Source organism: Rhineura floridana, chromosome 11 (assembly GCF_030035675.1).
Source record: "Rhineura floridana isolate rRhiFlo1 chromosome 11, rRhiFlo1.hap2, whole genome shotgun sequence".
Classification (NCBI taxonomy): Eukaryota; Metazoa; Chordata; class Lepidosauria; order Squamata; family Rhineuridae; genus Rhineura; species Rhineura floridana.
The window spans coordinates 29,662,776-29,680,872 of record NC_084490.1 but is presented as its reverse complement, the minus strand read 5'-3'; the positions used below and the strand labels follow the sequence as shown (position 1 = coordinate 29,680,872).

Below are 18,097 nucleotides of genomic sequence, written 5' to 3'. Positions count from 1 at the left end.
CCGGAGAGTATGGCCAATGGTCAGGAATGATGGGAATTTTAGACCAGCAACATCTGGGGACTAAAAGGTTGGGAAACGCTGCTCTAAAGAAAAGAGAGTTTTTAAAGGGATAGCTTACGGGCCTCTAGTGAATTGCTCCTTTCCAGACCCCCCCCCCATGAACAGCATACTCATGTCCCTTGTGGAAGTGATCTGTCACTTGGAACCTGAAGAGGGACAGCGGCGTCTCTGTCAGAGGTATAGAAGACATTTTTGTTCTTGGTAATGGCCCTGTTCTGCCTTCATTGAAGGGGACGTATATCATGCGGAGCTTATGCTGAGCATTTTTGTCCCCTGACAACCTACGATCACTATGGCCAGTAATGAGAACTGCCACTGCATTTGCCCTTTAGCATCCTGGTAAAGAAAGAGAAATTAGACATGGCTGTCTAATACTGAGATTTACTTATTGAACCTGGCATCATGAATTCTTTTTGTTTATTTTATACATCTTTAATGATTCCTGGTATTTCTAGTTTAAAGATCTGTAGTTTTTAATGGGTTTACTTTATAATATGTATGGATTTCTAAAGTAGTTGTGAAAGATCATCCTACAATCATCTTTCCTAATTTATTTAGCATTTATACTTTTAATCCCGTGGGAGAATTCTGTATTTAATGCTGTCATTAGTTTATTGCCTTTCCCTGGGATTATATCCAACATTACATACTTCGAACAGACCCATTGAAATCAATGGACTGAAGTTGATTTCAGCGAGTCTCTGAGTATGTCAAATGTTGGATATGATTCACTCTCTTTTCATTTTTGTTATCATATGATCACATGAAGCTGTCTAGCTGAATAGAATTTCAACTTACTGAAAGAGCAGTGGCCATCTTGCCTAGACTAGCGTAGTCAGGCTTCATCCTTGAATGGGCCACATTTCTTTTCTTTTTTTACTATAATCCTTACGGTTTATCAGTATGTATTACATGTACATGGCAAGAGCGGGTACTCAAAATCTTTAAAATCAAGGCATAACTATTATCTGTTAAGTCAGTATGCACTGTTGCTTGAGAACAAAATTAATGTCTTAAGTTCAGGGTCCAAGATTCTTTGCAATAATCCTAACAACCAAAAGAAGCTAGGTGTTCCACTGGAAATTGGCCAGTGGTCTACTAATGAATGATGGTGTAACTTCTGCTCTGGCCTAGACCTGCTGCCTGCTTGTGAAGTTGCAATGATGACTGGAGGTGAACAATAAAAGCTGATTTACAAACATACTAACTGACTCACTGCTTCTTATTTATGAAACTACCAGCATTAACAGATCAAAGTGCTGTGACCCCCCTTCCACATAAGAAGCCCCACTATCTTGATTGAAGATGGACACCTTCAAGTCTATGGGAAGAGAGAATACAACAAGTGTCACAGAGTTTGTCCTCGTGGGTTTCTCTATTTATACAAAGAATCCGCCTCTTTTCTTTGCCATTGGCTTGTTAGTCTATATCTTAACTTTGGCAGGGAATGTGGCCATCATTGCATTGATCCAGGCAGACCAATGCCTCCAAACGCCCATGTACTTCCTCCTGGGCAACCTTTCTTTTGTTGAGATCTGCTATACTTCCACCACAGTCCCTAAGATGCTGTGGGACCTCTTGTTGGGAGACAAGACAATCTCCTTTGTAGGGTGTGCACTCCAGATGTATTTCTTTGTTACATTGGGAGGCACAGAATGTGTGCTCCTCTCAGCCATGGCATATGACCGTTATGCAGCTATCTGCCACCCGCTGCGCTACTCCCTGCTCATGAGCCCACCAATATGTAGGAGTCTGCTGGTAATTTCATGGGCTATTGGCAACTTCAATTCCATTGTCAACACAGCAATGGTCTTTTCCTTAAATTTCTGCCACTCCAATAAGATTGACCACTTCTTCTGCGACATACCTCCCCTTCTGCAACTCTCTTGCTCTGACACATTTGTCAGCCAGTTGGTAACCTTCACCATTTCTGGGTGTGTTATGATTGTGCCATTCAGCCTGACCCTTCTCTCCTATATCTTCATTGTCTTCTCAGTCCTCAAAATCCACACAGCTCATGGTAGAATCAAGGCATTCTCCACCTGTGCTTCCCACCTCACTGTGATGAGTATGTTCTATGGCACTATCATTTATACCTACATACGGCCCTCTTCCACTCATTCCATGGAACAGGACCACATTGTTTCTGTGCTGTATGCCATCATTACCCCAATGCTCAACCCTCTGATTTATAGCTTCAGGAACAAGGAAGTGCAGGGGGCACTTCAGAGAGCACTTGCGAAGAGCAGGTTATAGGTATGGGAACAGGATCTTGAAAGGTTGAGATCCACCACAAGATTAGATTGGCTTAAAAGACATTAGATGATATCTTAAGTCATGAATAGCCAATGTGGTACTCTCTAGATGTTGTTGGATTATACCTTCCATCATCCCTGACCATTGGCTATGCTGGCTGAGGTTGATGGGAGTCACAATCTAAAACATCAGGAAAGCACCTCATTGTTTATCCCTGTAGTAAGTCATACACAGAGTAGATGCCCTGAAATAATAATTAAAAAAAAACCTTATGTCCATTAATTTCAGTGGGTCTGCTCTGAGAATGATATAGCTGAATATCACTTATTGGGTTTTTTTAAAAAATGTTTTATATGTTAAAAACATCACAAACTGCAATTTAATACTATATTTTTAGTACTTTTTGGTATTAAAATAATGTTTGACATCTGAAATCAAAGCAGAATCTAAGGGACTAATGCAAAAAAATTCACAAAGTATCTATTTGGTGTATGGAAAGATGGATTAAGAGAAGATTTGCAAACAAAATTCTCTGAGGAGGGCCAAATGCAGTTACATTAACACACCCTCCTTAAAACCATTTTGTTCATCCAGACTAGATCAATGACCAATAAGATGATCAGCATGTACATTCTCATTTATTTTTTCCTTTGCTTTTTTTTAAATTGTGAAATACATGTAATAAAGAGAATAACCTCAATTGTCCCACTTAGTCTATGTTACCACTGCAATATAATTAGAAATGCTATGTAATTAGAAATATATATATATATATGATACATAGGCTGCAAAACTATATCCACTAACATGGGAGTAAGCCCCTTTTAACTCAGTGAGATTTACTTTTGCAGAGGGTTGGGCTGCACAATTGATAGATCTATATCTACCAATACTGATTGGAGTCCTCCTGTGCTCATATTTATGTAGCCAAAGCTGCACCACTGATGCACAAGAGAAAGTTATAGGGAGACCAGAAGTATCCCCAAGGAATGAATGTGTGAAAAATCTGTAGGAAAAAGTCAGCTGCATAAAAACAATGACATGGAATACTGAGAGAGTGAGGAAAAGTGATAACTAGACGGAAACATAATGGAGTGGATGGAACAGGAGGAAAGAGATACAGTGCCTTGCAAAAGTCATCAGACCCCTGACCAATGCTCTCATATAACTGAATTACAAGTGGTACATTGTAATTTCGTTCCGTATGATACTTTATTTTGAAACACTGAAACTCAAATTCAATTATTGTAAGGTGACATTGGTTTTATGTTGGGAAATGTTTGTAAGAAACATAAAAAAACTGAAACATGTTGCTTCCATAAGTATTTAACCCCTGTGCTGTGGAAGCTCCCAGTTTACACAGATGAAATAACTTGCCCTATCGAGGACACAATTATTGTCCCTCTTCAGGTCCCAAATGGCATCACTTCTACAAGGGACATGAGTACTGTATGCTGTTCATGGGGGGTCTGGAGAGGAGCAGTTCATTAGAGACCCATAAGCTATCCCCTTAAAAATTCTATATATTTTCTTTAGAGCCGCCTTTCCCAACCTTTTAGTCCCCAGATGTTGCTGGTCTAAAATTCCCATCATTCCTGACCATTGGTCATAATATATATGCTGTATAGGCACAGAAAGAACCATCTCATTGTCTTGATAGGTCATTTCCTGGTTTACTCTGGGCAAGCTGCTCTTAGACATCAATGAGTTGTTCCTTATATACCCAGTAGGTCAGTGCAGTCTTGGGGAAAGCTTCTGTGGCAAGTTGCATAGATATCAGAAGCCCCTCCATGATAAGCAGGGCTTTCAGTGTGGCTGCCCCTGTTCTTTGGAACAGGAAAGGCTTCCACTACCTGTACCTTCCAGAAACAATTAAATGCACTCTTGTTCTAATGGGTCTCTGCCATGGGGATCTATTTTGTATTGTTTTTGTTTTAGTATATTAGCTTTTTTATATGTTTAACTTTTTTGGTACTGTTTTATTGTACATCATCTTGAGATGCTTGTGTAGAACATCCCCCCCAAAAAACCCACCAATGATGACAGAGCATGGTCAGCTGGTACAGAATGCTGACTGATTGCTGGGGGGGGGAGAGAGAGAGAGAGAGAGAAGGAAAACTGGGAGTGGAGAGGGTATAATGGAGTGGATGGAACCCTGCACAGAAGCACTCCACACTGCAACATTTTGTTGCAGAGCTCCACTTCTATTTAATATTTCACTTTTTAAACTAAAGACACACTGGTCTTTGTATTCAAAATAATGAGCAAACACCAGCCAATATTAAATAACTTTCCTTCAATTTCCAGGGGAAAATTAAGCACCTTTAATTAAGCTTAAGCCTATCCCATTGAAATCAATGGAAATTAGCCTTAGCTGAATCTTTCCACTATTTTGCAAATTTATGTATGTGTTTGCTTACTTTTTTGTTTATTCGCTTATTGTATTTTTATCCCACTTTTCAGATGGTTATTGTCTTCATATATATTTTTAAAGTGGGTTTGGGTATTGATTGCTTATGCTATTTAAAAAAAATATATTACCTAGCTTTCAAACAGTGTAAAAGTCATTTATTGCACAATTCCCCTGCCTATTGATTAAGAGAATCCACCTTTTCACAACTTAAGGGATTTATTACACTCCATGACCTGAAAACCACACACCAATTAATAGTTTATGCCATGTTGCATTCCACTTTTGTCATCAGCCTGCTGAGCCACTCAAAGACTCCCAGGATTGATTCCCATGTTCTGCAAGTGATTTCCATAGTGCATTAGATGTTTCAAGTGCAAAATGTGAAATAGTGGCTTTATAAAAAATAAAATCAGAGGATACATCTAAAAACTCAACACAATGCACAGACAGAATTACCTACTGTGAACCTTATTGGACAAATTAGCATGATTCTGCTAAATCTATATATGTAGGATATCTGGCTATATATCTGCCAATTGTTTCTATAACAATTAAGTTATTATGGTCCAAGGGCAATAAAGGTTTATCAGAAATTTCAGTGTGAATTTTGTGTTTCTGCGGTCTGCAAAAAGTCAGAAAGGATAATAAACATAGATTGTATATTAGATTGACCTTAGATGAACACTTCCATGTGTTACCCATAATGCTGCCTATAGAGATCAAGATCTTATGTAGTTCACAGTCCCCCAGGAACACCTCACTGCATTATTTAGCACACCTGGTGTAATGTAGTTTGGAGTTGCATCTTAGAGAAGGAAGAAGCAGGTCATCAGCTGATACTGATGTGTGAGATTTATCTACGATTTTTAAAGATCTTTTTCCTGAATAAGGTTACAGGAAGGATGACTCCTTGCAATTAAATGCAAGGGTAAAGAACATGGCAAAGGTAACTACACTTTGTGAGGTCTACAGCCATTATTATTCATCATATTGATAGCTCACTATACCCACTTACTTCAAAAAGGTTTCCTTCTGAGTAGACATGTGCAGGGTTGTGCTGTAACAGAGCATTCCAATGAGGTCAGGAAAAGAAAAATCTGTGGTGATTCTGCCAAATTCTGAGTCCTACTAGTTTTGTGCCTGCCAGATGCAAGTTAGCAATGGCCATTAATTTCAATGAGTCTACTCTAAGTAAATGTTACTTGAATACAACCCTATATTATTATATTATTATAACCTAACCTGGGACCTTATGGTGAAGAGTTGGTAAAGGATCAAATAGATAAATCAGTGCAACCTGTAATCTGTTTTCTTATGAAATAATAATAAAAAACCTTACAAGAATGTCTAGTGCAAGGGTGGGAACCTGTGGCCCTCCAGATGTTACTGAAAGCCAGCTCCCATCAGCCTCAGTGAGCCTGATCAGGGATGATGGGACTTGTACTCCAGCAATATCTGGAGGGCCACAGGTTTCCCCACACTAGTCTAGTGAATGAGGAAGGCTCTTCTTAGGGCCTTCTTAGTATAGCACCTCCTGGTAATGTTTAATTAATTCCATTTGTGCTCAGTGCTTCTCCACACCCATCCCCCTCAAGCAACAGCCAATAAATGGAGATGGCACTGAGAGCCAATTATCCAAATTGCATCATATGACATGGCTCTTACTGGGACATGATGAGAGAAGTCAATAGCGGGCACACGTTTAAGATAATATGTAGCCTCTTTGATTCACAGCAGCCCCTTGAGACTAATTCTGACAAACTCAGCAGTCTCGTAGTCTAGTTTACTTCCAAGGTCATGGACATTGTTTGTTATTTCTGGCTTAACTTCTTCCTCCCTTCCCCAAGAGACAGTGCTAATGATGACCTGTGTGTTCTTTTTTAATGCCAATTAGTCTTTTCATTCCCAGAGGAAAGTGCCTGTATTTTTTTAAAAAATCAGCAAAAGGTGGCTTTTCTATAGCAACAAGGAAAAGAGAAAGATTCTCAGATGACAGATAAAGGCCACTCCAAAACAACTCAGGATGGAGACGCACAGAATCTCAGCTTCTCTGATCGATGCAATACTTTCAGTGCCAAGAAAGAAGCACCCATTGGCAATGGCTGGCAATACTGCTACCTCTATTACATTCTGAAGCAGCATACATAGCAGGTAACAGATATGCTTCTAATTAGATACCTATCAAAGAACTCTTGTCATATTTTCTGGGGGTGAATGCACATTAGTAGACAGCTCCAGGTTTTGTTCTGAGAGACCTATAATAAGATCTCCACTTCTATTACTTTCTGTTTTCACTCTTTTATTTCTATTAAGCAAACAAATACAATTCTTCCTTATCCAGTGAGCAATATGGCAGCTGTTTCAGACCTGATGACAAGAAGTCTTGTAGAGAGCCCACTTTCTTGGGAGGCAAAGATAGGTATATCCCAGGGGTGGGAAACCTGTGGCCCTCCAGATGTTGCTAGTCTATAATTCTCATCACCCTGATCATGGCAGCGTAGGTGGCAGCCTGCTTTGTGAGAATGAAGGGGAAGGCAAGCATGCCAGTCACATCAACCCTTCCTTCACCTTAACTTCATTGTTGCCACCTTATGGATATGTCTCACCAATGCCACCATCAACAAGCAACCTTTGCCAACCATTGGGTCCCCAGATGTTGTTGGACAACAACTCCCATCAGCCCCGGAGAGTATGGCCAATGGTCAGGAATGATGGGAATTTTAGACCAGCAACATCTGGGGACTAAAAGGTTGGGAAACGCTGCTCTAAAGAAAAGAGAGTTTTTAAAGGGATAGCTTACGGGCCTCTAGTGAATTGCTCCTTTCCAGACCCCCCCCCCATGAACAGCATACTCATGTCCCTTGTGGAAGTGATCTGTCACTTGGAACCTGAAGAGGGACAGCGGCGTCTCTGTCAGAGGTATAGAAGACATTTTTGTTCTTGGTAATGGCCCTGTTCTGCCTTCATTGAAGGGGACGTATATCATGCGGAGCTTATGCTGAGCATTTTTGTCCCCTGACAACCTACGATCACTATGGCCAGTAATGAGAACTGCCACTGCATTTGCCCTTTAGCATCCTGGTAAAGAAAGAGAAATTAGACATGGCTGTCTAATACTGAGATTTACTTATTGAACCTGGCATCATGAATTCTTTTTGTTTATTTTATACATCTTTAATGATTCCTGGTATTTCTAGTTTAAAGATCTGTAGTTTTTAATGGGTTTACTTTATAATATGTATGGATTTCTAAAGTAGTTGTGAAAGATCATCCTACAATCATCTTTCCTAATTTATTTAGCATTTATACTTTTAATCCCGTGGGAGAATTCTGTATTTAATGCTGTCATTAGTTTATTGCCTTTCCCTGGGATTATATCCAACATTATATACTTCGAACAGACCCATTGAAATCAATGGACTGAAGTTGATTTCAGCGAGTCTCTGAGTATGTCTAATGTTGGATATGATTCACTCTCTTTTCATTTTTGTTATCATATGATCACATGAAGCTGTCTAGCTGAATAGAATTTCAATTTATTGAAAGAGCAGTGGGCATCTTGCCTAGACTAGCATAGTCAGGTTTCATCCTTGAATGGGCCACATTTCTTTTCTTTTTTTTAATATAATCCTTATGGTTTATCAGTATACATTACATGTACATGGCAAGAGCGGGTACTCAAAATCTTTAAAATCAAGGCATAACTATTATCTGTTAAGTTAGTATGCACTGTTGCTTAAGAACAAAATTAATGTCTTAAGTTCAGGGTCCAAGATTCTTTACAATAATCCTAACAACCAAAAGGAGCTAGGTGTTCCACTGGAAATTGGCCAGTGGTCTACTAATGAATGATGGTGTAACTTCTGCTCTGGCCTAGACCTGCTGTCTGCTTGTGAAGTTGCAATGATAACTGGAGGTGAACAATAAAAGCTGATTTACAAACATACTAACTGACTCACTGCTTCTTATTTATGAAACTACCAGCATTAACAGATCAAAGTGCTGTGACCCCCCTTCCACATAAGAAGCCCCACTATCTTGATTGAAGATGGACACCTTCAAGTCTATGGGAAGAGAGAATACAACAAGTGTCACAGAGTTTGTCCTCATGGGTTTCTCTATTTATACAAAGAATCTGCCTCTTTTCTTTGTCATCGGCCTGTTAGTCTATATCTTAACTTTGGCAGGGAATGTGGCCATCATCGCATTGATCCAGGCAGACCAATGCCTCCAAACACCCATGTACTTCCTCCTGGGCAACCTTTCTTTTGTTGAGATCTGCTATACTTCCACCACAGTCCCTAAGATGCTGTGGGACCTCTTGTTGGGAGACAAGACAATCTCCTTTGTAGGATGTGCACTCCAGATGTATTTCTTTGTTACATTGGGAAGCACAGAATGTGTGCTCCTCTCAACCATGGCGTATGACCGTTATGCAGCTATCTGCCACCCGCTGCGCTACTCCCTGCTCATGAGCCCACCAATACGTAGGAGTCTGCTGGTAATTTCATGGGCTATTGGCAACTTCAATTCCATTGTCAACACAGCAATGGTCTTTTCCCTAAATTTCTGCCACTCCAATAAGATTGACCACTTCTTCTGCGACATACCTCCCCTTCTGCAACTCTCTTGCTCTGACACATTTGTCAGCCAGCTGGTAACCTTCACCATTTCTGGGTGTGTTATCATTGTGCCATTCTGCCTGACCCTTCTCTCCTATATCTTCATTGTCTCCTCGGTCCTCAAAATCCGCACAGCTCATGGTAGAATCAAGGCATTCTCCACCTGTGCTTCCCACCTCACTGTGGTGAGTATCTTCTATGGCACTATCATTTATACCTACATACGGCCCTCTTCCACTCATTCCATGGAACAGGACCGCATTGTTTCTGTGCTGTATGCCATCATTACCCCAATGCTCAACCCTCTGATTTATAGCTTCAGGAACAAGGAAGTGCAGGGGGCACTTCAGAGAGCACTTGCGAAGAGCAGGTTATAGGAATGGAAACAGGATCTTGAAAGGTTGAGATCCACCACACAATTAGATTGGCTTAAAAGACATTAGATGATATCTTAAGTCATGAATAGCCAATGTGGTACTCTCTAGATGTTGTTGGATTACACCTTCCATCATCCCTGGCCATTTGCTATGCTGCCTGAGGCTGATGGGAATCACAATCTTAAGAACATCAGGAAGGCATCACATTGGTTACAGCTGTTGTAAGTCATACACAGAGTCGACACACTGAAATAATAAGAATAATAAACTTTAAGTCCATTAATTTCAGTGGGTCTGCTCTGAGAATGATTTGTCTGGATAACATTCATTGATTTTTTTTTAAAAAAAAGTCTGTTCCATATGTTAAAAACATCGCAAACTGCAGTTTAATACTATATTTTTAGTACTTTTTGGTACTAAAGTAATATTTGACATCTGAAAGCAAAGCAGAATCTAAGGGACTAGTGCAGAAAAGTCACAAAGTATCTATTTGGTGTGTGTATGGAAAGATTAAGAGAAGATTTGCAAACAAAATTCTCTGGGGAGGGCCAAATGCAGTTAAATTAACACACCCTCCTTAAAACCATTTTGTTCATCCAGACTAGCTCAAGTGACCAAACAAGATGATCAGCATGTACATTCTCATTTATGTTTCCTCTTTTTTTGAATTGTGAAATACATGTAATAAAGAGAATAACCTCAAGTGTCCCACTTAGTCTATGTTACCACTGCAATATAATTAGAAATGCTATGTAATTAGAAACATATATATATATATGATACATAGGCTGCAAATCTATATCGACTAACATGGGAGTAAGCACCTTTTAACTCAGTGAGATTTACTTTGCAGAGGGTTGGGCTGTGAAATTGATAGATCTATCTACCAATACTGATTGGAGTCCTCCTGTGCTCATATTTATGTAGCCAAAGCTGCACCACTGATGCACGAGAGAAAGTTATTGGGAGACCAGAAGTATCCCCAAGGAATGAATGTGTGAAAAATCTGCAGGAAAAAGCCAGTCGCATAAAAACAATGACATGGAATATTGAGAGAGTGAGGGAAAGTGATAACTAGATAGAAACATAATGGAGTGGATGGAACAGGAGGACAGAGATACAGTGCCTTGCAAAAGTCATCAGACCCCTGACCAATGCTCTCATATTACTGAATTACAAGTGGTACATTGTAATTTCGTTCCGTATGATATTTTATTTTGAAACACTGAAACTCATATTCAATTACTGTAAGGTGACTGGTTTTATGTTGGGAAATGTTTGTAAGAAACATAACAAAACTGAAACACGTTGCTTGCATAAGTATTTAACCCCTGTGCTGTGGAAGCTCCCAGTTTTCACAGATGAAAGAAATTGCCCTATCGAGGACACAATTACTGTCCCTCTTCAGGTCCCAAATGACAGTTCACTTCTACAAGGGGCATGAGTATGCTGTTGATGGGGGGTCTGGAGAGGAGCAGTTCATTAGAGACCCATAAGCTATTCCCTTAAAAATTCTATATCTTTTCTTTAAAGCAGCCTTTCCCAACCTTTTAGTCCCCAGATGTTGCTGGTCTAAAATTGCCATCATTCCTGACCATTGGTCATACTGTCTGGGGCTGATGGGAGTTGTTGTCCAACAACATATGGGAACACAACAGTTGGGAAAGGCTGCTTGTTGATGGTAGCACTGGTGAGATATCCACAAGGTGGCAACAGCAAAGTTATGTTGAAGGAAGGAATGAAATTACAGTGTACTACTTGTAATTCAGTAGTATGAGAGCATTGGTCAGGGGTCTGATAATTTGCAAGGCACTCTATACTGTATGCATAGAAAGAACCATCTCATTGTCTTGATAGGTCACTTCCTGGTTTACTCTGGGCAAGCTGCTCTTAGACATCAAAGAGTTGTCCCTTATATACCTAGTAAGTCACTGCAGCTTTGGGGAGAGTTTCTCCGGCAAGTTGCATAGATATCAGAAGGCGCTCCATGGTAACTCAGAGCAGTGCTCTCAGTGTGGCTGCCCCTGTTCTTTGAAACAGGGAAGGCGTCCACAATCTGCACCTTCCAGAAACAAGACACTCTTGTTCTAATGGGTCTCTGCCATGGGATCTATTTAGTATTGTTTTTGTTTTGTTTTGTTTTAGTATATTAGCTTTTTTATATGTTTAACTTTTTTGGAATTTTGATTGTACATCATCTTGAGATGCTTGTGTAGAACACCCCCCAAAAAACCCCCCAATGATGACAGAGCATGCACAGCTGGTACAGAATGCGGACTGATTGCTGGGGAGAGAGAGAAAGAAAACTGGGAGTGGAGGGGGTATAATGGAGTGGCTAGAACCCTGCACAGAAGCATTCCGCACTAGGGTTGCCAGGTTCATGGCCTGAGACTGATCCTGTATCTTTAGGAGAAGAGAAAGTCAGCCAAGTGCAGGTATTCTTGAAACGCTGTAATGGGAAAAAACACAAGGTGGAATTCTCCCTTCCCCCCGCACAAGTTTTAAAGATACAGAACACCTTTTGCTGCAGAGCTCCACTTCTATTTAATATTTCATTTTTAAAACTTAAAGACACACTGGTCTTTGTATTCAAAGTAATGAGCAAACACCAGCCAATATTAAATAACTTTAAGTTCCTTCAATCCCCAAGGGAAAATTAAGCACCTTAAGCTTAAACTTATTCCATTGAAATCAATGGAAATTAGCCTTAGCTGAATCTTTCCACTATTTTGCAATTTATGTATGTGTTTGCTTACTTCTTTGTTTATTCACATACTGTATTTTTATCCCACTTTTCAGATGGTTATTGTCTTAATATATATATATTTAAAGTGGGTTTGGGTATTGATTGCTTAAGCTATTTCTTTAAAAAATTACCTAGCTTTCAAACCATATAAAAGTCAATTATTGCAATTCCCCTGCCTATTGATTAAGAGAATCCACTTTTCACAACCTAAGGAATTTATTACACTCCATGACCTGAAAACCACACGCCAATTAATGGTTTGTGCCATGTTGCATTCTACTTTTGCTGCCATCAGCCTTCTGAGCCACGCAAAGACTCCCAGGATTGATTCCCATGTTCCACAAGTGATTTCCATAGTGCATTAAATGTTCCAAGTGCAAAATGTGAAATAGTGATTTTACAAAAATATAAAATCAGAGGATACATGTAAAAACTCAACACAATGTACAGACAGAATTACCTTTACTGTGAACCGTATTTGACAAATTAGCATGATTCTGCTAAATCTATATATATAGGATATCTGGCTATATATCTGCCAATTCTTTCTATAACAATTAAGTTATTATGGTCTATCACTAAGGTCAATAAAGGTTTATCAGAAATTTCAGTGTGAATTTTGTGTTTCTGTGGTCTGCAAAAGGTCAGAAAGGATCACAAGCATAGATTGTGTATTAGGTTGACCTTAGATGAACACTTCCATGTTTAGTGCACCTGGTGTAATGTAGTTTGGAGTTTCATCTTAGAGAAGGAAGAAGCAGGTCATCTATTGAGTTTGATGTGTGAGATTAATCTACGATTTTTAAAGATCTTTTTTCCTGAATAAGTTTACAGGAAGGATGACTCCTTGCAATTAAGGGTAAAGAACATGGCAAAGGTAAAGTTGGACTTTACAGTTTGTGAGGTCTATAGCCATTATTATTATTCATCATTTTGATAGCTCACTATACCCACTTACCTCAAAAAGGTTTGCTTCTGAGTAGACATGTGCAGGGTTGTGCTGTAACAGAGCATTCCAATGAGATCAGGAAAAGGAAAATCTGTGGTGATTCTGCCAAATTCTGAGTCCTACTAGTTTTGTGCCTGCCAGAGCACAGGGGTGGTTGGTTGGAAGGAAAATAAGTTTGCCAACTCCGTCTCAGGGACATGCTGGAAGTATGTGAGGGAGATGTGGATCAAGCAGATCAAAACTGTCCTATCACACACCCAGAACAACTCCTTTTCCCCTTCTCCACCATCTGCAAACCAACTGTGGCAGACTTTTCCACAGCAGCTAGAAGGAGATTGCCAAGGATAGACCCCTCTCTCCACCCATAGGGAGGGAGATGAACAAAATCCTATGACCCTTGGAACAAGCTTCAGTTTTAATGAATCCTCCCTTTAACAAGCTGTCTGGTCCAACCCTGGTTTAAAAATAAAGAACCATAATAAGAGAGCTCAAGGGGTTACATCCTTCCTCATTAATGATGTGACCATTACTTTTCTCTACGTGGATAGGACATTTAGATAGTCAGGTGCTTCATGAGGCATGAAGGAAGGCAAAGATGGGAAGAAACATGAGATAAGTCAGCAATGAAATTTTTTTGTGCACAGATCAGCCTTTGTCGACTTGATACCCACCGGATGTTGATGGACTCCAACTCCCATAATCCCTGGCCATTGGCCATGTTACGTGAGTTGGAGTCCAACAAACCTGGATGACACCAGGTCAGGGAAGGCTGAACCAGACTAATCTTGTCCTCTGCTTGTCTTGTAAAAGAGTGCAAACGTAAACCCTCATTCTCTGGAGGAAGAAAAGATTATGTGTCAGGTGAAAAGAGTGCTTCCACAGAGAGATTTGCTCCTATAGCACATTTCTGGATGCACCCTATGAGATATTCATTGGTCTCTGACATATCTTGCTGCTACTCCTGGGTTTTATGATTGTGAAAAAATGGAACTTATATTTTAAAAAGTGAAGTCTGCATGGCTGGAAAAATCCCAAAAATCATTTTCACCTCTCTGTTCTATCTATCTATATCTATCCACAAAATGGTGTCTATGGGAACCACAGTGCCCTCAGAACCCTGTTTGGTGCCTGTCAAGCACCCCTGCTCCTCTCAATGTTAAAAAATGAAGGGATTGTGGGGCACCTTTTTTGTCTGTGTTTCATTTGTTAGAGGTTGCCTGTTTTGGAGGAGTTTTGAGCATCACCATTTTTTTCTTCTGTGAAATGGGTATATTGTGCTGCCAAGGACAGTTCCATACATTTCCAAAAGTGCTCCCAGGCTCAAAAGGTTTGGAAACCCATGCTCTATTGCCTTGTGTCCAAGGCTGTCATTAGCCTGTCCCAGGGGCACTGTTAGGAGATGTCCCAAGGTGCCCAAGCCCTAGATTTGTTGAGCCATACCTCATATCTCCTGCCCTTCCCTCTTTCTTTTATACTTAAAAATAATGTTTTGATTTTGCTTACAGAGCAGCATGGCACACTGCAAAGTAGAGTGCCAATGAGATTCTAGCTACCTATCATCTTAATTTGTCTGGAGGCACTCTATATTTACAGAGTTATGCAAACTGGTGTTAAGTCTCTTTCCTAAGTCCTTTAAGTACCTACCAATGTCCTTTTCTGCTCCAATCCGTTCAAACACCACAAACAAACTCTCATTTAATCTGCTCTCAAGCCCGCTGCCAAGAATTCGCCTCATTTTTTGAAGCTAAGGTGGATCAGATTCGTTTTAATATAGATCATACTGAAATGGCAGAGGAAAAGAACATCAGATCAGAAAATGACTACCCTGCGCTTTTTGCCACCTTTCATTAATCTCTCCAGACGACATTCCTCGATTTCTAAATGGAATGAATCCAACAACCTGTTTACTTGATCCATGTCCTTCCTTGTTGATAAAAACATCAAATTTGAAATTAGCAAGCTGGATTAGTACAATCGTAAATTCTTCTCTTCAACAAGGCCACTTACCAGAATGCCTAAACGAAGCAATGGTTACACCTTTACTAAAAAAACCCTCTCTCGACCCTAAAATATTAAATAATTATCGACCGGTATCTAATCTACCTTTTCTGAGTAAAATCATTGAGAGAGTGGTAGCCTCACAGCTTCAAAAGTTTATAGACACCTCCTACTGTTATGACCTCTTCCAATCTGGTTTCAGACCAAATCATGGGACTGAAACGGCTCTAGTCGCATTAGTTGACGATCTTCGACTAGAACATGACAAAGGCAATCTGTCCCTTCTAGTTTTATTGGATTTATCTGCCGCATTCGACACAATTGATCACAGCATTCTGTTAGACCGTCTCTTTAAAATGGGTCTCAGAGGTACAGTACTAAAATGGCTTCGCTCCTTTTTGGAAAAAAGGCTTCAGAGAGTTGCCCTCGGGGATCATTGCTCTAAACCCTGGCCATTAAAATATGGCATTCCACAGGGCTCTGTTTTATCCCCGATGTTATTTAATATTTATGTAAGCCCTTTAGGAAAAATCATTCGAAAATTTGGGATTCATTATCACCAATATGCCGATGATACACAACTGTATTGCTCCTTTCCACCGAACACTGTAGAGACTGTCAACTGCCTTAATCAATGTCTCCTAGCAGTGCAAAGTTGGATGAATAAAAACAAATTGAAACTAAACCCAGAAAAAACAGAGGTCATTCTCACTGGCAAAAATCTCCCCCAAGGAACTGGACATCTGCCTTCACTTGACGGAGTTTTTCTCCCTTTAAAATCTCAAGTCCGTAGTTTAGGTATAATCTTGGACTCAGCCCTAACCTTTGAACCCCAGGTTGCAGCCGTGTCTAGAACCACATTTGCAAAACTAAAACTGGTCCGTCAACTCCGCCCATTTTTAGGATCATCAGAATTAATGAAAGTAACTCAGGCCTTAGTAACCTCTCGACTGGACTATTGTAATTCTTTATATGTTGGCCTTTCTGCTAGAGCACTTCGACCGCTCAAGCAGGTACAAAGAGCGGCCGCGAGGATGATCACTAAAACTGGTCCTCGGGTTCATACTTCACCTCTTCTTTACCATCTTCACTGGCTCCCTATTAGCTCCAGACATCAGTTTAAGATTCTGGAACTAACGTTTAAGGCTCTTCACAGACTGGCGCCGGTATATTTGACAAACCATCTCGTTGAATTCAAAACCTATCGCCCTATGAGATCGATTTTTGAAAGCACTCTTATTATTACCTCAACTTTCATGATCCACCAAATGACCACCAGGAGGAAGGCCTTCTCAGTCATAGCCCCTACTCTTTGGAATAATTTACCATCTGAGATACGACGTTCCTCGTCTCTCATTGAATTCCTTCGGCGGATTAAAACATACCTGTTTCAACTAGCTTTTAATGTTTGAAGTGAGATTGTTGTCGAACTTTTTAGTATTAATTTACTTATTTGTTTTTAGGTATTCTATTATGCTGTTTTTGTATTATCTGTGTTTTTTAATGTTCACCGCTCTGAATTCTGAGTTTCGGAACTAGAGCGGTATATAAATTTTTGAAATAAATAAATAAATAAATAATTTGCTAGGAATTATGGTGAAACCTACACAGATGATGGTTGTTATCTGACTTCCAATGTTTATTTCTTACTAACAGTGTACATTTACTATTTCCTGCTTTCTGAAATTTGCTGTTGTGCCTCAGGTCCAAGGAACCTTATAGCCTCATAAAAAAGGTCAAAGATGAGCAAACTGAAGGTGAACCACAGAATTGTCAGAGCATTCATCCTTTAGGTTTATCCAATGATCCCACCCAACAAACACTTCTTTTTTCCATAGTACATTTAATCTATTTGCTAACTTCAGTGGGAATTTGGCCATCATAACTTTGATCTGGGTGGACCGATGCCTCCAGACACCAACGTACTTACTTCGTGGCAACCTCTCATTCACTGAGATCTGCTATACTTCCTCCACTATCCCAAAGATGCTCTGGAACCTCATGTCAGGAGACAAGACCATTTCCTTCACTGGTTATGCTCTCCAGATGTATTTCTTTGTTACTTTAGGAGGCACCGAGTGTGTGCTCCTCTCGGCCATGGCATATGACCATTATGCAGCTATCTGCCACCCATTGCACTACACTCTGCTCATGAGCCAGCCAACTTGTAAACCCTGTAAAGGGTTGCTAACAGTTTCATGGACTATTGGCAGCTTTAACTCCATCATCAACACAGCCTTGGTTTTCTCCCTTGACTTCTGCCATTTAGACCAAATAGAGCACTGTTGCTGTGACATTCTTCCCCTCCTGCACATCTCCTGCTCTGACACAAAACTGAGCAAGCTGGTAACTTTAACAGTCTCTGGGTGTGGCATTACAATGTCCTTCTTTTTGACTCTTCTCTCCTACATCTTCATTGTACCCACTGTGTTCACATCTCAGGGTAGGATCAAAGCTTTTTCCACCTGTGCATCCCACCTCATTGTGGTGAGCATTTTCTATGGGACCATCATCTTCACTTACTTAACTCCATCCTCCAGCCATTCCACTGAACAGGAGCAGCTGGTCTCTGTGTTTTATGCCATCATCACCCCTCTGCTGAACCCTCTGATCTACAGCTTCAGGAACAAGGATGTGCAAGGTGCTCTTCATAGAGTTTTTGGGATGAACAGGTAG

At 40.2% G+C, this 18,097-nt stretch overlaps 2 protein-coding genes and 1 pseudogene across 2 annotated transcripts; all 3 read left to right on the top strand.

The window, feature by feature from the left end:
- Window positions 1–1,383: 1,383 nt before the first annotated feature.
- On the top strand, window positions 1,384–2,316 carry LOC133367686 (olfactory receptor 5F1-like). Its single transcript, XM_061591782.1, has one exon. It carries the CDS (start codon window positions 1,384–1,386, stop codon window positions 2,314–2,316), a length of 933 nt encoding a protein of 310 aa, XP_061447766.1.
- Window positions 2,317–8,795: 6,479 nt separating this feature from the next.
- Window positions 8,796–9,728, top strand: LOC133367685 (olfactory receptor 5F1-like). Its single transcript, XM_061591781.1, has one exon. The coding sequence runs from the start codon at window positions 8,796–8,798 to the stop codon at window positions 9,726–9,728; it is 933 nt and encodes a 310-aa protein (XP_061447765.1).
- A 6,665-nt stretch (window positions 9,729–16,393) lies between these two features.
- On the top strand, window positions 16,394–18,097 carry LOC133367684 (olfactory receptor 5AP2-like; annotated as a pseudogene).